Source organism: Coffea arabica, chromosome 11c (genome assembly GCF_036785885.1).
Source record: "Coffea arabica cultivar ET-39 chromosome 11c, Coffea Arabica ET-39 HiFi, whole genome shotgun sequence".
Classification (NCBI taxonomy): Eukaryota; Viridiplantae; Streptophyta; class Magnoliopsida; order Gentianales; family Rubiaceae; genus Coffea; species Coffea arabica.
In genome coordinates, this window is record NC_092330.1 from 4,043,971 (window position 1) to 4,068,414 (window position 24,444).

Consider the following 24,444-nt stretch of genomic DNA (forward strand, 5'->3'; position numbering starts at 1 on the left):
ATCAAGTAACTCATTGCATATCTAAAGTCCCTACTTCAGTATCTGGAATTGATTGTTGACTGCCTTTGGTGGTAGTTAGATTTTTGTTATTGCACAGGCTCGGCACCTGTCACAATTGAAGCTCCTGATACAAGCAGCTATCTTAATAAGCTTTCTTGAATCTAACATCAATTTTATAAAAAATCGTCCAAGCATTCCAGAAATGTCGCTCATTCCAAGCATCTTTGGTGGCAAACGAAGTACTATTTTCTTCAAAGCAAATCTTTCGAAATTGAAGAAGGAGGAAGTGAAGGTGGAAGTTGAGCAAGGTTGGGTGTTGTCAATTAGCGGAGAAAGGAGCCAGGAGCAAGAGGAGAAGAATGACAAGTGGCATAGGGTAGAGAGGAGAAGCAGGAAGTTCTTGTGCAAGTTCAAGCTGCCAGAGAAGGCCAAGATGGGTGAAGTGAAGGCTAGTATGGAGAATGGTATGCTTATCATCACCATGTCGATAGAGGAAGTGAAGAAGCATGAGGTTGAGGCCATTGAAATCTCCAACTAAATGTTTTATGGGTTTCTCAACATTATGGATGTTTAGTTTTAGCTATATACTAAACAACATTTTTGTGTAGTGTATACTAGTAATATGTTTGAAAATGATTAATTAGAAAAAAAACAAAAGTGTGTAAAACTTTAGTTTCTTCTTCTTCTTCTCTTTTTGTCAATCAGTAGGATTATGCTATCATATTCTATAAATGAGGGAAAACTCAACTGACTAGTATAAGGGACAATGATCAATTGTGTGTAAAGGGTGAACAGAATTTGTGTATTGAAATGGAGCATCTTTCAGTGGCTGGTTTACTCTTTCAGCTTTCTATCCATCCTTAACCCCGTGTGTATTAAGAGGATTGAAGGCATATCTCTTTTTTGTTGTTTTATTATCTTTCATCCCTTCCTTCACCCTTTCCATCCTCAATTATCATGCCTAAAATTTGAATCTTGAATCTACTAATGAGAAGAACTCTTAAAGTCCTCTCTTGATTATTGGACTAACTCTTGTGATTTGAAGGCATATCTTTGTTTCTAAGCTCCTATTTCACACTTTCAAGTATTGCAATACTGGAGTTCAAATTCCAACTATATATATGCATACTAAAGCTTGACATGGAAGAATTTGCCTTTGGGTAAAATAATGCAACCTGAAGCCAGTGTTGTTAAATTCGGATCGGACCAATCATCCTTCTTCTCAATTTAGTTAGTAGTACAAAATTGCTTTGGTGATGGAGACTCAATGCATATTAAGAAGGGTGATAGCCATTGCAACTAGAAAAGTAGTTAAAATTTTATGTATTATGACTTACAAATAGAAGTGACATATCACTTCAAAGGCGCGAAGTTGTAATCGCTAGGGTTCCTCCATGGCGAACTTGTGGTTGAAGGGCTTGTGTCCCCCCTCCCCAAGAAGTCTTTTGCAGACATTGTTTCGCAACACCCGCAGAGTGTTGCTCCCAAGGCCTCTAAAGCTTTCGTTTTTTCCCCTCAATAGCCTTCAATAGTTCGTGAGCCTTCTACCTACAGAGGTAAACCAACGGTTTTTTTTCTCTGAAAATGATATTCATGCCCTTTCCAGCCCTTTTCGCTTCTCGTTGGTTGGGAAGTTTTCTAAAAGAAGACCGAGGATGGATGCGTTCCGGAAAGAATTTCAAGCGATTGGTTTTCAAGGGGTTTTTTTGCTGGGTTTAATAGATCATCGACATGTTCTCATCTAATTCGAGCTTGAAAAGGATTATTTGCGATGTTGGTTGAGGGGCATCTGGTCTTTGCAAGGGCTCATAATGCCTATTTTTAAATGGACACCTTCTTTCTCTGTAGAGAGTAGAGACCGAATCACCATTAGCTCCAGTGTGTGTATCTTTTGCATGACTTCCATTTCATCTCATTAATAAGCGACCTCTCTTTTCGATTGCTAGACTGATTGGGGACCTTTAAAGGTTGACGCTTCAACAATCTCTCTTAACCGACCTAGCGTAGCGTGATTTTGCATTAAGGTGGACTTGCAACAGTCCCTCCCAGATAAACTTTGGATTGGGAACGGAGCTTCAGGATTCTGGCAGACCGTGAAATATAATAACCTGCCAGATTACTGTCCATTGTGCCAGAAGCTAGGCCATAAATCTGAATCTTGCCGAAGCTCAGGTAAAATTGTGGAGAATAAAGTTGATCAGGCTCCAAAAAATTAGACATCACACCAATCTAAAGCTCATGAAGATAAGACATGGATTGTAATAGAGAAATTGCAGCGGGAACTTCCGAGACCTGATCAGTTCACTCGAACTCGTCTGGTCTATCAGCTGAACAAAACCAGCAGAAAGGTCATGATCAGGTGGATGCTATTAATTATGTTTGTGCACCGAAATCTGATGGTGTCTACTTGAACTTCTCTGGTTTATCAGCTGGACATTCAGCCAAAGAGTGGTGATCAAGTGACAGTTGTTAATTGCAGCAACAAACAGTCTCTTTTGGTTCCTTTCTGTGCACGGAAATCTCCTACAATCTAGTTGATATCTTCTGGTTTATCCGAAGAACAAATGCAGGGGGAAAATGAGTAGATGGTTGTTGTTAATCTTGCTGTTAACTGCAATGTGCAGCCTCTCGCTCTCTCTTTTTACGATGACTGTAGACTCGATCAAGCAAAACGATTTCCTAAGAAGAACTTGTCTACCAAACAGACTTATGTTTTTGACTGGGTTTTAACTATGGATGAGCCGTTAACCATGGCTAATCAACTAGCTAATTTGCACATTCAAAGCCCAGATGGATGCAAGGCTCGCTCATATTCCACCTTTTGAAAGCCTGATTGATCAAGAGATGTTAACGCAGCTATACCAAATGAAATGGGCAAGGAAAAAATGCTTTTTAAGACGACCCAGGACGATTCTTACTCGACAAGCTGTTAAGGCTTCTCAAGCTATAACGTCTCCTTTGATTTAATGATTAAAGTGCTCATCTAGAATGTGTGAGGCGTAGTAGGTCGTGCAACATCCCATAGCATAAAGAAATTACTTCTGAAGCCTCTGATTGACTCTTCTATTCTGTCTGATTGTGTGGCGACACTTGGATTTCATCTAGGCCTTTTTAATAAATCCAACAAAATTTGGGTTTGTTGGAAACATTCATTTGCTATGAATGTTATCAAAAATGGTGAGCAGTTTCTTCATTTAGTTGTTACACACGAGTCTGTCTCGACAGTTTTTCATTGCAACTTTGTTCATGCGAAGTGCACAAGACAAGAGCGACAAGAGCTTTGGATTGCTTTATTGTAAATAAAACAAATAGTTGGGCAACGGCTATGGCTCTTGGGAGGCAATTTCAATGTTGTCACTTCACTGGATGAATACTCAGGAAATTCCTCCCAAGATATTGGAGCAATTGCAAACTTTAATTCTTTCATTCATAGTTGCTTGCTTAGGCAGACATAGTGTTAGGATCGGGTCAGGAAATAGACAAACTCAAGTTAGAACAAAGTAGGCGGTATAACCGACCATATAATAGATAGGCGGTAGATACCAGCCATATAATAATTAGGTGGTAAAACCGACCATATAAAGACGGATAACAAAGCAAATAAAAGACACAGAAGATTTACGTGGTTCGGTCAAATTGACCTACGTCCACGGGCGAGGGAGGAGCAATATTTCTACTATGAAGAAGAAATACAAAAGCCGTAGGAAAGTGGTTCCTAGGCCAATAGGCACTTACAAAAGAGTTTAGAAAAATATTCCTAAACTCAAAACAAGAGAGTCTAAAATATTTAACTGAATGGGCTAGATGACTCAAGAAGCTAATAGCCCATATAACTCTCTTGAGTGGTGCGAGTTAAAACCTTCAGAAGGCTTCCTTATTTATAGGAATCCAAAGAAGGCATTCCTCAAGCCTTTGTCGATGTGGGATGCAAAATTTTGCCACCAATTCAACCATTGTGGGCGTCAACAATTGCGGCTCAACAAATCTCCACCTTGGCATAATTTTGAGTCCCACCATCGTCAATAGTAAAATCGCTCCACCTTCTCCACATAAGACCCAATGGGTCTAAATCACAAATAACGAACACCAACCAAGTCCAAGCACTGCTTGAACTTGTAATTTGGAAGAGGTTTCGTAAACATATCGGCTGGATTGTCCTTAGTATTGATTTTCTGAATAAGGACTTTTCCCTCAGCAATGATATCCCGAATGAAGTGATACTTCACATCAATATGCTTCATCCTCTCGTGATACATCTGATCTTTAGTCAAGTGTATGGCACTTTGACTATCACAGTGAATATCAGTAACACCTTGATATAGACTTAACTCGCTAAATAAACTCTTCAACCACAAGGCTTCTTTGATTGCCTCGGTCACAGCCATATATTCTGCTTCTGTAGTAGACAAAGCTACGACAGGTTGTAGAGTAGCTTTCCAACTAACAGCACAACCGCCAATGCAAAATACATAGCCTGAAAGTGATCTTCTCCTGTCAAGATCTCCAGCGTAGTCTGAGTCTACAAAACCAACCAAAGTATTGTTATTTCTTCCAAACTCCAAACATGCATTTGAAGTACCTCGCAAGTATCTGAGAATCCACTTCACAGCCTGCCAATGTGTTTTACCAGGGCAAGACATATATCTGCTAACAACACTGACTGCTTGTGCAATATCTGGACGAGTACAAACCATTGCATACATAATACTGCCGACTGCACTGGAATAAGGAACCCGTGCCATATAATCTTCCCCTTCATCTGATTTTGGTGATTGAGCAGCAGATAGCCGAAAATGGCTAGTAAGAGGAGTAGATACTGGTTTAGCATCTTTCATGCCAAAACGTTCCAAGACTTTCTCAAGGTAATTTTTCTGGGTCAAAAATAACTTTCCTACTCCTCGATCTCGATTGATATCCATGCCAAGAATTTTCTTAGCTGCTCCTAAATCTTTCATTTCAAATTCACTATTTAACTGCAGTTTCAAGGTGTGAATTTCTGACAAATTCTTGGCAGCAATGAGCATGTCATCAACATAAAGCAGCAAATAAATGAAAGAACCATCATTTAACTTCCGGAAGTAAACACAACTATCATACATGCTCCTCAAATAACCATGACCCAACATAAAGGAATCAAACCTCTTATACCATTGTCTTGGAGACTGCTTCAATCCATATAAGGATTTCTTCAATAAGCAAACATGATCTTCCTTACCTTCAATTTCAAAACCCTGGGGTTGTCTCATATAAATTTGTTCTTCAAGTTCGCCATGTAAGAAAGCTGTCTTAACGTCGAGCTGTTCTAACTCCAAATTATACATGGCAACTAAAGCAAGTAAAACACGAATAGAGCTATGTTTAACAACAGGTGAGAATATATCATTAAAATCAACACCTTGTACCTGACTATAGCCCTTTGCAACTAATCGTGCTTTATACCTTGCATCTTCAACCCCTGGAATACCTTCCTTTTTCTTGAAGACCCACTTGCAACCAACAATTTTCTTAGCTGACGGCGGCTTTACAAGAACCCAAGTTTCATTCTGATGAAGAGATTCAATTTCTTCATTCATTGCAATCAACCACTTTGCAGAATCATCACAAGAAACTGCTTCTGAATAGGTGGAAGGCTCACCAACTGCATCAGTTTCTTCTGCAACAGACAAAGCATATGCAACTAAATTTGCATATCTTTGTGGTGGTCGAATGTCTCTCCTTGCTCTATCTCTGGCTATGGAATACTCTTCTTCTTCTGAACTATCTTCATCAGTAGATTCAGGTGTATCTACTGGTACTTGCTGAATAGAAGATTTGGATTGAGAAGGACCAGAACTGCCAATATCAAGCTCCACCTGCTTCTGTGTACTATCAGTAGTACAAGGAATAGAAGACTCCTTCTTGGAAGATAACATAGACAATTCATCAAAAGTAACATCTCTACTGATTACAAATTTTGGAGATTTGGGATCAGGACACCATAATCTGTATCCTTTCACCCCAGAAGCATACCCAAGAAAAATGCACTTTTTAGCCCTAGGCTCCAATTTTCCATCATTCACGTGCATGTATGCTGGACACCCAAAAACTTTTAAATTGGAGTAATCAGCAGGAGTACCTGACCAAACTTTCTCAGGAGTTTTGAAATCAAGAGATGCAGAAGGAGAACGGTTGACAATATAACAGGCCATATTGATCGCCTCTGCCCAAAAGTCGTTTGTCAACCCTGCATTGGAGATCATACATCTTGCTCTCTCCAAAAGCGTTCTGTTCATACGTTCAGCCACACCATTTTGTTGAGGCGTCATCCTGACAGTGTGATGCCGAACAATTCCTTCATTTTTTGCAAAATTCATTAAATTCACCTCCACAAAATTTCATGCCATTATCTGTTCTCAACCGCTTAACATGTTTTCCTGTTTGTTTCTCAATTAAAACTTTCCATTGCTTGAAAGTTAGGAAAACATCATTTTTGTGCTTAAGAAAATAGACCCAAACTTTCCTTGAATAGTCATCAATGAAAGTCAACATGTACCTGGCACCACCTTTAGAAGGAGTACGAGAAGGACCCCATAGATCGGAATGAATGTAATCGAGAGTACCTTTTGTCTTGTGAATTGCTGGTGAACTGAAGCTGACTCTTTTCTGCTTCCCAAAAATACAATGTTCACAGAATTCCAATGGCCCGGTACTTTGTCCACAAAGAAGTCCTCTTTTGCTTAGTATGCCCAAGCCTTTTTCACTCATGTGCCCCAAACGCATATGCCATAATTTGGTGATGTCAGTATCTGACAAAGATGATGTTGAAACAGCAGCAGCACCTGTCACAGTAGATCCCTGCAAAATATACAAAGTACCAGATTTGTGTGCCTTCATAACAACAAGAGCTCTCGAGTGATTTTAAGAACTCCGTCTCCACCTGAATACCTGCACCCGATAGACTCAAGAGTGCCCAAAGAGATGAGATTTTTCTTCAAATCTGGAACATGTCTAACATTTGTGAGCGTCCTCACAATACCATCGTACATTTTAATCCGGATTGTGCCTTTGCCAACAACTTTACAAACAGCGTTGTTGCCCATTAAGACAACTCCACCTTCAGTTGATTCATATGTTGAAAACCAGTCCCTATTGGGACACATATGATATGAACAACCCGAATCTAAAATCCACTCATTGTTAGATCTAAAATTATTTTCCGTTGCACAGAAAATAGTTCCATCATTCTCATCAACGGCAATACTAGCCTCGGTGGTTTCACTCCTTTTCTCCTTTTACTTTTCTTTATTTTTCAATTTAAAGCAATCAGAGATAATATGGCCCTTCTTTTTACAATAGTTGCACACCACATTTTTATGTCTGGACTTAGATCTACTTCTATTTTCTGTGTTTCTCCTTTCAGATCTACCCCGAACAAACAAGCCATCGGCTTGACTCCCACTAGTTTCCCCAGTAATATCCCTATCTATCTGCTCTTTAGATTTTAACGCAGATTTAATTTCCCGATACGAAATTGTTTCCTTTCCATATATCATAGTATCACGGAAATGCTTAAAGGATTGGGGAAGGGAACACAAAAGTAATAGGGCTTGATCTTCATCATCAATTTTCGAATCTATATTCCCCAAATCCATAATAATGGAATCAAATTTATCAAGATGGGAGAGTATAGATGTACCTTCAGACATCCGAAGCATGTACAAACTCTGCTTCAAATATAGCCGATTCTCGACTGTCTTCTTCATATACAAGGCTTTCAATTTATCCCACATAGCCTTGGCCGAAGTCTCCGTTGCTACCTCACGCAATACCTCATCGGAGAGATTTAGGATAATACTGGATCTTGCCTTCTTATCCATCTCAGGAAAATTTGCATCTGTCACATCTTCTGGCTTTTTCTCAATTCCTTGAATTGCCAAATCAACTCCGTCTTGAACAAGAATGGCCTCCATCTTGAGCTGCCACATGCCGAAGTTGACATTCCTGTCGAATTTCTCGACAACCGTCTTTGTTATCGTCATTGTTGCCACAAAATCTGTAACTTGAAATTTGTCTCAAAAAACTGGCCAAACAAATATGCAAGTCTCGTGAGCGGGCCCCACAGGGTGAGCGGACCCCACGAGATAAGCGGGCCCCACGGGGATGAACGGACCCCACAAGGTGAGCGGGCCCCACGGATAAACGGACCCCACAGGATGAGTGGGCCCCACAGGATGGACGGACCCCACCAGATGAACGGGCCCCACCAGATGAACCTGTCTTGCAAAATATAACAACCAGCTCTGATACCAGTTTGTTAGGATCAGGCCAGGAAATAGACAAACTCAAGTTAGAACAAAGTAGGCGGTATAACCGACCATATAATAGATAGGCGGTAGATACCAGCCATATAATAATTAGGCGGTAAAACCGACCATATAAAGACGGATAACAAAGCAAATAAAAGACGCAGAAGATTTACGTGGTTCGGTCAAATTGACCTACGTCCACGGGCGAGGGAGGAGCAATATTTCTACTATGAAGAAGAAATACAAAAGCCGTAGGAAAGTGGTTCCTAGGCCAATAGGCACTTACAAAAGAGTTTAGAAAAATATTCCTAAACTCAAAACAAGAGAGCCTAAAATATTTAACTGAATGGGCTAGATGACTCAAGAATCTAATAGCCCATATAACTCTCTTGAGTGGTGCGAGTTAAAACCTTCAGAAGGCTTCCTTATTTATAGGAATCCAAAGAAGGCATTCCTCAAGCCTTTGTCGATGTGGGATGCAAAATTTTGCCACCAATTCAACCATTGTGGGCGTCAACAATTGCGGCTCAACACATAGGTGAATGGAAGTATGTTTACATGGCCGGGTACTCACAATGCGCGACAAATTTGGAACTGGCTGGATCGAGTTCTTTACAATAGTAAGTGGAAATGCAATTTTCGAACCTCTATGTCCACCATCTCAATCGTACAACTTCAGATCATACGCCTTTGCTTTGCTTGTTTGGTAATCCCTATCGGTCTGGTCCAACATCATTTAAATTTCAACACAAGTAGATCAATCACTCCACATTTAGGGTGTAGTTCGTCAAAATTGGAATTTGCCAATTGAAAGGTTTGGGATGTATGCCTTGGCAAGTAAATTGAAGTGATTGAAGAAATGTTTGCAAGCTTGGAACAGAGATAACTTCAGTAATGTCTTTGACAAGATTGCTTAGGCAAAGGAGCCAGTTCGTCAAAAAGAAATCCAACTTGAGTTGGAGAATACAAAGGAATGGAGCCAAGCTCAAGCAAACCTCCTCCAAGCCTTGGTGAATGATGAGCTTTTTTGGAAGGAGAAGGCAAAGGTCAAGTGGTTAAAGGAGGGCGAGTCCAACTCAAAGTTTTTCCATTAATCCTTGAGAGAGAAGAGAGCACAATTGCGTATCAATCGAATCAAAAACTCTCAAAAGGAATGGATTGAAGATTTGGATGCTATAGTAGATGAGGGAGTGGTTTTTTTCCAGAAATTATTGTAGAAAGATTAGTAGGACTCCGATGATGACCTTGCAGAAAAGCACAAGGCTCAACAGCTTTTGCAAAATATTCCTTTCCAAGTTATATCGCAACAGAATCCAAATCTTGTTCAAATGGTGTCTTTAGAAGAGGTCAGAAAGGAGGTGTTTGGATTGGATGGAAATAGTGCAGCCGGTGCAGATGGATTTTCGAGGGCATTTTTCCATCACTGCTAGCTAGGACTTCTTGGCTCATGACATGTTCAACGCAGTTCAGGAGTTCTTTGTTGGAGTTTCAATTCCTAAATCCATTGCAAGTACGCTCATTAGTTTGTGCACCTTTATGAACAAAGTTTTCACTAAAGTGCTATGCAATCCTTTGAAGCCTTTGTTACCATCTTTAATATCAATGGAGCAGTCCGCTTTTGTTTGAGGTAGTAAAATTGATAATAATATATTATTGGCCCAGGAGATAGTGTGTTCATTGGACAAGAAGGTACGGGGAAATAACATTATTTTCAAATTGGATATGATGAAGGCTTTGGTAGGGTCTCTCGGCCTATTTTTGTCTAAATTGATGCAAAAATTTGGCTTTCATTCCCACCTTGTTGCTCTAATTTTGAATAATTTAACTGCAAGTTGATTCTCATTGTTGATCAATGGGAAGTCGTGTGGTTTTTTCCAAGCTTCGAGTGGTCTTAAATAAGGGGATCCACGATCGCTATACCTATTTATCTTAGTGGCAAAAATGCTTAGTAGGGGGCTCAATAATCTATTTATGACTGGGACTATAGCTAGTTATGGGCTGCCGCGGGGGTGCTTATTAGTCTCCCATTTGAACTTTGCAGATGACATTATGATATTCGCCAAGGCTGATAGGAAGCATCTTAGAGGTTTGATGGATTTCCAAACTTTGTATGAGCACGGCTCTAGTTAGAGGATGAATAAGTTGAAGCGTTTCTTTGTCCTTTCCAAGAAGTGCTCTATGGCTAAATCAAGATTAGTATCCTCTATTACGGGTATACATTGTAAGCATCTCGCAATTGATTATTGGAATGCAAACTTTTCAAAGGGAGGACAAAAGCAGTATATTTCTAACCACTAGTTGACAAACTTAATAGCTCTGTTTTGAAATTCGGACCGGACCGGCTGGTCGAACTGGTCGAACCGAGAACCGGCCAGGTAGCCGGTCCGAATCATATTAAAAAACCGAAAATTTAAAATCCGGTCAAAAACCGGGTTTGACCGGGAAAAAATCGATTTTTCCGGTTCAACAGTAATTTTTTTAAAATAAAATTCAAACTTTTTAATATTATGTTTTGACCCCCTAAATTGTTAAAACTTATTGATATACCTTAAATAGTTAATACTTTATAAGTATTGTCCTAAAATTTGATGTTATTTTTCAATTCAATTCATAATTTTAATTCTAAACTTGTTAATATTTATTAAATAATATAAATTGCTACTTGATTGTTCTAATTTCTTTGTATTTTCTTATTAAATATATTTGAAACATCAAATATATATGAATATACCTTTATTAATATCAATATATTATTAAATATTATATATATAATATTTTAATTTTTAAATAATTTTTATTTATGACGTCATCCGGTTCGACCCCTATTGACCCCTGGTCGAACCCATTGACCCCTGACCCCTGACCTCAGCCGAGTTACTATCCGGTCCGGTTCTGAAAACATAGCTTAATAGACGTCTAATTGAATAGAGGGGTAAGCTTTTGACTGTTGGAGGCAGAATGATACTTATTAAGCATATTTTAGCTACAATTCCTTTGTATACAATGGATGTTCTAGATCCTCCGAAGCAGGTTTTGAAACAACTGGAATAATTGATGTCCAGGTTTTTTTGAGGGTTTCGAATGGGGTAAATAAAAGGCATTAATTGGATCTCTTGGGACAAGTTATGCTATCCGATGGAGGAAAATGGCCTTGATTTTCGGAAACTGGGAGATGTTCAACTAGCATTTGGTTGTAAGCTTTGGTGGAAATTTCGCTCTGGATCTTCCATTTGGGCTAATTTAATGGCTTCAAAATATATCAGAGGTATTGATCATGCCTCTTTAATCAACTTCCGGCATTCAGATTCGCGGATTTGGAGAAGGATGTTATGCACTAAACAAGTAGTGGAAGATAATACTCGCCTGCTTGTTCGAGATAGATCATCATCTTTTTGGTTTGATAATTGGATAGGTGAGGGGCCTCTTGCCACTAGTTTGCCAGTCGTTCCATTTCCGAAGGTTCGAATTTCAGATTTCCCCCACAACAGGATATGGCATTTAGATGCATTGCAGTCACTTGTTTCTAGTGAACAGTGAACTAATATAAGGCAATTTTCTTTGTCTAACGATATGAAAGATGAGCTGGTGTGGTGTCCTGTAGCTTCTGGCCTTTTTTCAGTTTCATCTGCTTTCAACATATATAATGCGTCAAAAGAAGCCGACAATGATTTCCAAGAGGTACATTTGGAGCTCTCGAATTCCCCTAAGAATATTGATGTTTATGTGGAGGCTTCTGAATAATGTTATTCCATTAGTTGATGTCCTTGGGGGCTTGGGCTTTAATATGCCCTCAAAATGTTCTTTTTGTACAAGTTGTGAAACAATGGATCATCTATTTTCGAAGTGTCCCCTAGCTAGGGTTGCAAACGAGCCGAGTCGAGTCGAGTTTTGAGCTAATCGAGCCGAGCCTCGGCTAAATTTTATCAAACTCGAGCTCGAGCTCGAGCTCGACGAGCTGGCAATTTTCGAGCTCGAGCTCGACTCGAATCAAGTCGAGCCGAGCTCGAGCTCGAAAAAAATAAAAAAAAATTTATTTTATTTTTTTTAAAAATAAATAAAATAATATTTTTTCTGAATAAATAATAAAATATTAAGGATATATCCGTAATTTCACTATGAAAATAAAAAATAAAAAAATATATATATAATATACGTAATTTTATTATTAAATAAAAATAAAAATAAAAAATATATATATATATATACTAACGAGCTTAATATTCTGAGCTCGAGTTCGAGCTCGAGTTTGACTCGAGCTGGCTCGAGCTCGACTCGAGCTCGATTAATGTCGAGCTCGACTCGAGCTTGACTCGAGCCGCTCGCGAGCGGCTCGATTCGTTTGCAGCCCTACCCCTAGCAGAGGAAGTCTGGAATTATTTTGAGCGTCTGTTAGATATTCCGAGCAATCATCACCTCGATATTCTTTATCGACTGCAGGGCCTATGGGCAGGTGCCTCGAGTTATTCAATGACTGGTTGTCTTCTACACATATTGCCATCGATAGTCTGTTGGGAAATTTTGGAAAGTACGGAATCTCCATTTCTTTGAAGGTGTTGTCCTCCCAGCTACTCTGATTTGTCATCGAGTTCTCGCTGAAGTTCAAGCTATCTTGATAGCTTGGCCTTTAGCTCATAAGGAGGCATCAGATGCAAAGCTTCTTCTGCGAATATGGTTTCCTCTCTTATTCCGAGGAATCCTCGGTCAGTTACTTTCCTAACTGGGCAAGCACCATCATTCCCTTTTTACAAATTAAATGTGGATGGCTCTTCGCTTGGGAACCTTGGGCCCTCAGGTGAGGGAGGTATGCTCCAGGATCATTTAGGCTTGTGATTCTTGTGTTTTCTACGTTTTATGGACATTGCACTAGTCTGGAGGCCGAGGCAAGAGCCTTACTGGAAGGTCTAGCTGTTTGCGCAGCACTTGGTCACATTCAGGTTTTGGTTGAAATGGACTCCAAGATTCTGCTTGATGCGGTTTAAAGACATGCTAAGTGTGCATGGTGCATTGATGATTTTTTTTTTTTTGCCAGGTTTGGGCTGCTTTTTTTTTTTTTTTTGCCAGATTTGGGCTGCTTCTCAGAATAGGCAGTTTCATTTTGTTCATGGTTATCGGGAGGTCAATTCTATGGCAGATGCACTTGCTCAACTCGCCAATTCTAGCCAAGTTTCCACTTTTTATCATCCTCAAGATTTGCTGCAGCTTGTAAAAGGCATAGCTAATCTAGATAGGATGCATTTTCCTTATTTAAGATTTTCATAGACTTTTACTTTTCAAAAACAATAAATAAAATTCCGAGGTTAAAAAAAATTGCTTTGGTAAAAACCTAGACAAAATCGTCTAAAACAGGCCAAATCAGTGACCTTGTTCAACTAACTGACCCGATTTTCAAACATTTTTTGTTTTTCTGAAACATAATTTAAGTTACCTAAATTATAAAACTTTCATCTATTAATAGGAATAAGAAAATGCCACTCACCTAGTGTAAATATTAAAACTACTCGCTTTCCCAAATGATCTCTAAATTAAGAAGTTTTCATCCCTATCTTCTTATCAATTTATCATCAGCGATTCTAACTTGTATTATAAAACCATATTCCCAACAAAAAGATGCCGAATTGGGTATGATTTGTTTTAATTTAGTTTTTCAAGTAATTTTGGAGAATGGACGTATTTTAGATATGAATTCACACTTTTATATATAAATTTTAATTGCAAGCTTAATATCTTTGTAACATTTTATATGGTTGGTCGAATATAACCAAGAACTTAAGTTCAATATTTCTAAAACTTATAAAAAATATAAAATAATCATGAAATCATACTGAGGTCAACGAATGGTCCTACCTATCCGACCAATTGATCCTTAACACAATAGTTTAGCCGAATCATTATCTGGTCCATATTTAACAACATTGCCTGCAACCAAAAGAGAGTTAATGCTGATGAACATTTAAGCAACAAAGCAAATTTCTTAAATTTTCAAGTGATCTCAGATAATAGTTACTATTACAAATTGGAGTTCTGTAGGCTTAGGAATAATTTGCAGATACCTGAAACGATGTGAAGTTATGGCAAAAAAAGGGAACTTGAAACAGCAAATTATTTACTAACAATTAATACCTTCAAGTCCACCGAAACTCAAATAACAACTTATAATATGCATCTCCTCAAATAAACAAAGACCTCGAATAACAACTTTTAATTAGTTGTGGAGTTTTTAAAGAAAAATTACTGTAACATTTTTTTTTTTTTTAGGATATGATGTATGTGAAGTAAAAAGGTGATTGAAAAATGTATGAAAAAATAGGCTCATGAAAACTTTTTAAAAAAATTCTGTCAAAAATGCAATCCAAACAAGACTAATTTCTGACTTATCTCAATTTTTTTTTCCATGGTAGAGTATTAATATGTTGCCGCCTTTTTTGATGCACTTGTTCCTCTATTGAAACAAAACGTACAACTTAATCAGCAAAATATTACACTTAATTGATAACAAATTACCAATTTAGGACCCTCTATGTACCATCATAAGTAAGCGTTAAATTTTACAGCGCATCCTTTCATTGAACAAGCCACTTCATCAGCACAATCTACCATTTTATTTCTAACAAAATTTAGAGAAAAAAAAAATCTACTTGCAAATTGAACCAAGTCAATTAATTGAAAGAAGAATATACTTCATAAAAATAAATATTCCGCTTTATTAGAAAACTTACTACTAGCTTATTAGAAAAAATAAATATTGGATTATTACAAAAGACGTACCACTCTAATGGCCAAATGCACTAATTCATTGCAATTTATAACACTTCATTGCTTAACTCATTATCGAATTACATGGAGCCTTTACTAAGGGGGGGAAAAAGGACCAATTTAGCTATAAAAATCAAGCCACTCTATTAGAAAAAGAACTTGACACTTGAAGAGGAAACTGCACAACTTTATTATTTATAGTATGCTAACTCATTACGTATTTGATACTTTGACTTTATCATACTAAATTACAACTGTACTTCACATTTTTATTGTTTCCTGCATAGGTTTTAGTTGTATGATTTTATTGTTTACTTATGCTGAATAAATGCAGTGACATAAATTACAGATTACTTACCAAGTTTGATCTAAATCCTGAATTATAATCTAGTAAATTTTTTAACTCATCCAGTAGAGACCTAATATTGGGCCAAGGCCTGTTACGGCCACAAAGTCTGCTCTACTACAAGCTGCCTTAACCACGTCCGGATGGGGTAGCATTTCTGTAATTCTTGATTAGGAATGTTAAAAAGTCGTTTAATATTCTGTTAATATTCAAAAACCTATGTCTATTCTCAAATCATAGTTCAACAATCTCAAATCATAGTTAACGCAAGTGTTTATTGATGGATGCTTAGTCAAAATTGTCAAAAGTTGATTGATTGCATGTAGGAAACTTGCAGGTTTTGTTAAAAATGTGATTTAAGTTTACTTAACGGTCATGTGAAAATCACATGACCAGTTCCGTTAAAAATTGGGTAAATTGCCGTTTGAGGATGACATTGGTCAAAAATTATTAATTCAGACATCAAATGTGTCGTGCTCAAAAGTTGAGGGACGAAATGTGTCTTTCCCAAAGTCGTTTAATATTCTGTTAATATTCAAAAACCTATGTCTATTCTCAAATCATAGTTCACCAATTTCAAATTGTTTTATCCAATACTTTTTTTTTTTAAAGACTGTCTTTTCCAATGTTTGTGAATGGGTTTTAAAACAAGTTAGTCAAGGACCAAAAAACTTTAGAAAGAGGATTTTTTGTCTCATTACAGTTTGCTCTGGTCGCCATACGAAACTTTAATTAAACCAAACTGTGATAATTACATGTGACATTTCTACCATGTAATTCTGTTGGATATTTATTTACCAAAAAAAGACTTAACTTTTCACAAAAGAGAAATAAAAAACTTACTGCTCGTTTGAATTGCATTTTTTTTTGGAGAAGTTTTTGAGAAAAAAATTACAATATATGTAAAGTAAAATGGTAATTAAAAATTGTGTAGAAGAAATATTCATGAAAGCATAAAAATTTTTCTCCGAAAGATCAGAATCCAAACAATTAACTTCTCACAAGAGGGGGAAAAAACACCTTTTCACAAGAAATCTCTGGCGTGATAAATACTGAATGAACGTACATGTACAATTGAAGTTGGGCTGCAACTTGTAATTCATCTTCTTGGGCTAATATGCACGCCTAGTGCTCCAAACAGATTGCAAAAGTCCATCTCATGCCTCCCAAGAATTAAGTGGGCCTTCAAATTTGAACCATCCAGAGCTCTCTAGAATTTTTTTCCCCCAAAACGGCAAATTGGTTCCTTTTGTTAAAGGGCAAATAAATTACATATAAGTCCTTGTAGTTTTGCACAGTAACAGACGAGCCTCTTAACATTTTAAAATAGTTATATAACTCTCATGTAATTTTAGTATAAAGTAAAACAATGAATAAAATACACAATTAATTATAATGATTATAGAAAAATGCTTCAAAGTGCTTATGATCAAATTATAATATCTACTTATTCCTCCATAATTTATATAAATATTCATTTTATCCCATCCCTCTATTATTTTACATATGGTGCAAAAGTCATCATTTAATTTAATATTTAAATACACTATGAATTTCAACGAATGACGTTAGTTAGTATAATTTATTTTTCTGTTAAATTTTTACTTTACATAAAATCAGAGAGAGATAAAGTGGATATTTTAAAACACTAAGAGGTGATGTGATAATAGATGAAATGACGGGAGGTTATTTGTAATTTGTCCTTTGTCAGAACAGCAACTTGTCCGGAGCCCTCTAGACCATGAAGGAAGATCGTAGAAGTTGATAGGGAAAGCAAAAGAATTCCAGATTAATCCGTTGGGCAATCAATTCACGAAAATCCTCGAAAACTCTGGGCTCTGCCTCTCATATCCTATAAATATGAACCTCCTTCACCTGCTTCATCATCATCGACAAGAATTGATCGAATCTCACAGTACAATTATATATCTCTGTTTAGCTTCATAAGCTGTCAAATATTTAACGTCACCGTCACCGTCAGTTCTGCTGAAAATGTCGCTGATTCCAAGCGTCTTCGGTGGCCGAAGAAGCAACGTTTTCGACCCATTTTCACTTGACATTTGGGATCCCTTTGAAGGCTTTCCTTTCTCGAACACCAGTCTGGCGAACGTCCCAGATACAGCAAGGGATACATCTGCATTTGCAACCGCCCGCATCGACTGGAAAGAGACTCCCGAAGCCCATGTCTTCAAAGCCGACCTTCCGGGGCTGAAGAAGGAGGAAGTGAAGGTGGAGGTTGAGGAAGGCCGGGTCCTGCAGATTAGCGGAGAAAGGAGCCGGGAGCAAGAGGAGAAGAACGACAAGTGGCATAGGGTGGAGAGGAGCAGCGGCAGGTTCCTGCGCAGGTTCAGGCTGCCGGAGAACGCCAAGGTGGATCAGGTGAAGGCCAGCATGGAGAATGGGGTGCTCACCGTCACCGTGCCGAAAGAGGAAGTGAAGAAGTCTGATGTTAAGGCCATTGAGATCTCCGGCTAAATGCTTTGGGTTGCTAAGCTAAGCTAAGCTCTGTGGAAACTGAATGTGAAACAAGAATAAAAGAGTGTGAGGTGTAGCGTGCAAACTGGTTGTGAGATGTCTCCGTTTGTATGAATTTGTTTGTTTGCTGTGTGGATGAGGATGATGATGAATTTTGTGTAAAGGGCTTTGAATTTCTTGAAATAAAAAGTATCGGTAGATACCTGTTTCTTACCAGAGTTTTCTTCTTGGCTTAATTTATATCCACCACGGAGTATATCCTATGTTCAGCGAAAAGAATTAAGTGATTTCAGATGCTCAATTAGGAATTTAAGCAAGATGTTTTGAGGTGGGGGGGGGGGGGGTAACATTTTTCTTTGAGATCTGGAAGTGTTTGGAGGAGCAATTGATGTCAGATTTTCATGAAAGACACTGAAGATGTGGGGAGAAGGGTCGAGATGATGGATTTTAGACCACGGAATCAACTCCGGATTTTATTAGAAAATTTAGGGTTAATTTCACTTTGTCCCCCCAAACTTTGGATGATTACTTACTTCAATCCCTAAATTTTAAAATGGAACATTTAAATTCCTAAATTTATAAATACCTTTCACTTAAGGAAAATTCTTAACAAATTTTGAATGTTATTAGTGGTCAAAGTGTCCCATTTTATAAGAATTTAGGGATTTAAGTGTCTTATTTTATAAGTTTAGGAAGTTAAATGGGAGGTATTTATAAATTTAGAGATTTAAATATCTCATTTTAAAGTTTAAGAACTGAAATAGGTAATCATCTAAAGTTTAAAGGGGACAAAGTGGAATTAACCCGAAAATTTACCGCCAGGAGAGACCATCAAAATCATGGTAAAACAGTTTTGTCCATGGCCACTCAAGTTCGATTCATCTTTGAGATTCGGATCGACCGATTCAATCGTAAATCGGTTTTCTTAGTATAATAAGACATATTTTATTAACAGATTATTGAAAATTAAAAATCTTCTAATACGACTGACATATTAGTTGGATAGCAAATTTTAATGGTCAGAAATTATTTGCTATCTTATAAATATAATTTTTAACATATTTTTTTATCTTTTAAATTATTTGCTTATCATTATTTTAAACACACTTATTGTTATCTTAATGGCGAGTTTATTGCCGAAATATTTTTTTTTTTGAAACATATGTCCAAAGTAACCTAATTTTAAAATTTATTATTTTTGTACTTTTTTTGTCACATAGGTTGTCTATGTGGCTACTAGAGATAAGTACAATCTATCTCTCTTTCGCAATTAATATCTTTTTTGATTCTCTCTCTGAGTTTTTTCACTTTTTTTTTCCTCACACTTATTGTTATCTTAATGGCGAATTTATTGCCAAAATAACTTTTCTTTTGAAATATATGTCCAAAGTAATCTAATTTTAAAATTTATTATTTTTGTATTTTTTTTTTGTCACATAGGTTGTCTATGTGGTTAATAGAGATAGAGGTACATTCTATCTCTCTTTCGCAATTAGTATCTTCTCCGATTCTTTCTCTGAGCTTTTTCACTTTTTTTTCCTTTCATTATTTTTTGTTCTTTCATATTTTTCCTTGTCAAATGTAATTGTGAGAAGTCAATATTTATATTAATAACATCTAAAACTTCATTATCATTTCCGATATTGTATATGTGGATGAAAATATTTTCTCAAATTGATAATCTCAAGGTAAACGAAGATTATTCTCTTATCTTTTCTATTGTGCAGTTTTTGGAACATTTCTATGGCTTTCAAAAAATTTTGAATACTAATTGTTTTAACAAATGATTTCTCACACTGTGTGTTTGATAAAATATTAAGAGGAAAACTACGTAACAATGTTTGATTTCTACCACATATACAAGCATGTTCATTTGTAGTGCCTCTCAATCACATGATCAAATAATCTCGTATACTTGAAATAGTTTTGCACATTTATTCAACATCAATTAATGGCTTGTGTTACTTTCAAGAAACTTTAGCATTATCTTAATTGCAATACGCTTTTTGTAAAAGTTTTTTTTAAGGAGTATGAAGCATAACATAAACAAATATGATAGTCTTGAAGTTTTTGTAACTTTTTCTTGTTATTGCTTGCAATTTTTGTATTTTGCAAATTTATTTTTCAAAAAATATATACAATAAGTTTGATACATTTAAAAAAATTACAGAGAGCAATAATAGCAAGGTCAATAATGGAAGAATTTATTTTGAATAATTATAAGGAAATTATAAAAGTTATTCAATCTTCTTGTGCCTCTATAATAAAAAAGTTTAAATTTTTAGTTTTTGTTGAAAACTATAGACTAGATTAAAACTTTCTTTTCTTGTTACTCTACATGGCAATCAGGATAATTAGGTGGCAACAATAACATCAATTTGGGAATAAAATTTGAAAATAAATAATATTGGGAATATTTTTTAGAAAGAGTGTTATTTTGGCAAAAAACTCTCTTAATGGCGAATGAAACATGCATTAAAATTGTAGATTTGTAATTTAACAAATATAAAAGATCTGAGAAATTAAGAATAGGTTTAAAAGGTATCATCAATTTTAAAATCGCTGCAGTCTACTCTGTATATGTTATAATCGTTAGATATGTTAATTAATAGTTGTAAGTTTTAATAAAGATAATGAGATCTATCGATATAGACTTGAATTTGAAAAAAAATTCAAATTTAACAATCAAATTTGAAGTAAATTAAAATTTAAACAATAAGAGAAGGAAAAATAATACAAAATTTCACTAGGAACTTTTAGGAGAACAAAAATTTTCACTAAGAACCCTAGGAGAAATAGATATCTCTCACTAAAGAAATTTAAGAGAGATTTTATTAGAAAAATAACAAAAATGAAACCTATAGGAGAGAGATCAAAGAAATCATAGCGGTCTCCCTCTCAAAAAAGAAGGGATTTAAAGAAAAGAAGCAGTAGAAAAATGTTGGAGAAGAGTAATAAATCGGCCTTCTTTTTTAAGTGATTTGTAGTATAAAATTATATTGGTCAAAAATCAGACAAAATCATCAAAAATCGGTAAAATCAGTGATTTGATTCGACTGGTTGCTCTGATTCTTAAACTTTTCTCTTTTCTTTTCTCCAAACATAATATGAGTTATTTAAATTATAATACTTTTATTTATTAATAGAAATAAGAAAATGTTAATATTTAGTATAAATATTAAAATCACTCGCTTTTTTAAATGATTTCTAAATTAAGATGTTTTTATTCTTATGATCTCATTAATTTAACATTAATGATTTCAACTTATATTAATTTATTTTAATTTAATTTTTCAAGTAGTTTTAGATAATGGATATATTTTAATCATGAATTTACATTTTCATATATAATTATTAGGTGTATATTTGATTGCGAGTCTAATATTTTTAGAACATTTTTCATGATCGGTCAAATATAACCAAGAACTTAATTTCAATATTTTTGAATTTTATAAAAATATAAAATAATTATAACACCATGTTGACGTCAGTGGATTTTTGAGAACGGTCCGATCTGATTAATTGATTTCTAATCCAATAGTTTAGTTGAGTCACTATCTGGTTCGGGTTTAACAGCATTGTTTACAGCTGGTATAAATCCAAAGTCCAAAACCCAAAATCGAAAAGATTAACATAGTGCTCTTCTAATCTAAATGAGTTAGAAAAGAGTAAACATGAATTTAAGCTAGCAGTAATTTTTTTTTAAGATACGAAAAGAAATTATCCGTTTTAACTAATTTAGGCGAGAAGTTAACTTAAGCACCTTAAGAATAAGTAAAGTTTCACTTCCAACATTATGAAATGATGAAATATATGTGTGTGTGTGTGTATCATTTTTTTTTTTCACTTTTTTTGGGCTTAATTGAGACTTAATCACTTCCGAGAGCTGAATTAATACTTTTTATCTACTTTGAAGGGCCAAATTAAAATTCGCCCTTTTGCCAATGTTTTTTTTTGAAACATCAAAACCTCCATTCATGTCAGATCTTGAAGAGCCGCAACAGTGACAGCCTTGGGGAAGTTTAGAAACCATACTGTACTTCCCTCAAGCGACAATGACATTCTAGACACGATATGGGCAGGAACATTGTTGGTTCTACTCACACAACTAACTTTTACAAAATCAAATGCAGCAAGTAGTGATCTTATGCCATGAATTAAGTTACCTATCAATGACAAATCTGTTTCATTGCTGTTAATCCTCTCTACAATATTTAAAGCATCCCCTTCTAGCAAGAAATGTGTGATTCCAAAGTCTCTTGCAAATTCCAAAGCACTGAGAAATGCCAGGCAATGTTAGCCCTTTTGTCAATGTTAGTTCATATGTACGTTTGGCATTCCTCTGTTTTCGGCTGCCTTAGATCATTGCAGCCGTAGTATGTTTATTTGTTCTTATTTGGTCAAGCCCCTTGGCCTACGAATTGTGTTGATTTGGTTAACTCCGTGATGATTTATGTCATTACAAAGATCACGTACCATTGGGGATAATGTTTGTGGGAGATTGGATGGGAGTTTGAGGAGAGAAATTGCTGATTTGTTATGAAATCGAGGACAAAAACGTTGATGTTCAAGAGTTAAACTTGTTTACTTGTCTTATATAATCATTATTTATTTGTTTAGTAAATATATATTTTAACTCATTTCAGAGTATATTGATGTCCACTAATTAAATACTTTTACGAGTCTTTGATAAATTATTAAATAAAGATTTATAGATTAATCTTTCCTATACTGACAGTGTATATTAACAAATTAAACGGTGATAGTGTATGCGTTGTCAGTGTATATGAAATTTATTCAATATTTATTAGAATTTTCAAAATTTTCCTTATTGTTAACTATAGGATGTTAATTTGATATCTTGACACTAATTAGGTATTTCAAATCATATTAATTATAGGGTAAGCATATTTTTGTACGTAGGTTGTAGATGTATTTAGAATTACAAGAGGAGTTCATAAATAAATTTTAAAACATTTAAAGACCACGACACAATACTTATAAAGTTTTAGTTTTTATAGTCGATTTTTTTTTTGTTTTTTGCTTTTGTTTTAATTTTATTATTCTTTTTCATGTATTTTGCTTTAGTTGTAGGGGTCCGAATATTCAACTAATTTAGAAATGGTACCGTGTCAAACAAAATTACTTTAATATTATATTTTATTTTATTTTTATATAGTTGATATATCTTTTAGGGATAATTTCAGAAACCTCCCCTGAGGTTTCATGAAATATCACCTAGCTCCCCTAAAGTTTTCAAAATCTCACTTAGCACCTTGAAGTGATAGTAGGGCCATATGCTAATATCAAAGGTGATGAATTTTCAATAATACCCTCATATTTAAATTTTCTAAACTTGTTTTTCTTTTTCTAAATGTCAATGAAATATAGGATTTAACCAATGAAATATTCAGCGCATTTGCAAAAAAAAAGCCGCAGGCTCTTTTTTTCTCCTTTTTTTTGTGTTTCACAACTTTATTTATTTATTTAGTTATTTGTTCCTATTCATGTAGAGCGCAAGAGAAATAAAGTAATTAAAATTTCGAACTGTAGTTTTTCAAATTTTGAGTTTTTTATAATAAAATTTTCATATTTCATACCCATAAAAAAGTCGGTCTATTTTGAGTAAATTCTCTGTATGATATTGAAGTTGAAATTTCATCTATTGCTGAGTTTTTTTGGCTCAAATGTATGATTTTTACATGCTAATTGCCTGCAATGCTATGGAGGGTTTTATTTATAAAAATAGTTTTAAAAATATTTGCTTTTGCTGTCTCTCTCTACTATATAAATGACTATTGGCTGTAATATAAAATCTTATCAATTTTCATCTCTTCACTTTTAAGATGGTTTCAATTTAGTACTTTTTTTCCTTGGTTTGTAAAGTGTTCATTTTTCTATAGGTTAAGGGTATCAAAGGAACTAAAATAATCTCTCTCCTCAAACATGAATTTTTTAATATTACTTTTAGTTAGAAGAGTGATTACTAAAATATCAATTCAAGGGGTGCTAAGTGAGATTTTGAAAATCTCAAGGTAGTTACGTGATATTTCATGAAACCTTAGGGGAGGTTTCTGAAATTATCCCTATCTTTTATCATAATGGCATAACTAAGATTCCTTTATCAATAAAGTACCATACACTGATCTCGTGATAAGTGTATCAAAAGTAGACATGGTTTTCTCCTTGTATTGATAGAGTTGTTAAATAGGGAGACATGGAGGAAGACGAGGTTGACTAGTGCTTGTTTGATTTTCTCTAGAATTTATCGTCTTATTTATTTTTTTTGAGCTGCTAAACCTTATATGTTTTTGGTGATGATACTTTTGTCCATTTATGAAAAGTTTAAAAACTGTCCACCATCTATTAAGTTAAATGGGATAACCATTTTGGCACGCGAGCAGCTCGGTCAACGCTCGTCTCGAGCTATCGTCGTTTATAGCACGAGTTGAGTTCGGGCCATCTGTATGAAGGCTCATGAGCTCGCGAGCCGTGTGAAATTACATAAATACCCTTACTTATTTAACTAATTATTAAACTAGATACAATTTCTCCAAGGGCTGAAGGACCAAAACTAGGGATGTA

The 24,444-nt window shown here is 35.5% G+C and overlaps 2 protein-coding genes across 2 annotated transcripts; both read left to right on the plus strand.

The window, feature by feature from the left end:
- The first annotated feature begins 202 nt into the window (after positions 1-202).
- Positions 203-538, plus strand: LOC113715831 (18.1 kDa class I heat shock protein-like). The gene has a single exon (XM_027240133.1). It carries the CDS (start codon positions 203-205, stop codon positions 536-538), a length of 336 nt encoding a protein of 111 aa, XP_027095934.1.
- Positions 539-17,202: 16,664 nt separating this feature from the next.
- On the plus strand, positions 17,203-18,075 carry LOC113715780 (18.5 kDa class I heat shock protein-like). Its single transcript, XM_027240082.2, has one exon. It carries the CDS (start codon positions 17,377-17,379, stop codon positions 17,857-17,859), a length of 483 nt encoding a protein of 160 aa, XP_027095883.1. The 5' UTR covers positions 17,203-17,376; the 3' UTR covers positions 17,860-18,075.
- Positions 18,076-24,444: the final 6,369 nt, after the last annotated feature.

Coding starts and splice junctions, on each gene's coding strand:
- LOC113715831 (XM_027240133.1), top strand. CDS start 203: ATGTCGCTCATTCCAAGCATCTTTGGTGGCAAACGAAGTACTATTTTC.
- LOC113715780 (XM_027240082.2), top strand. CDS start 17,377: ATGTCGCTGATTCCAAGCGTCTTCGGTGGCCGAAGAAGCAACGTTTTC.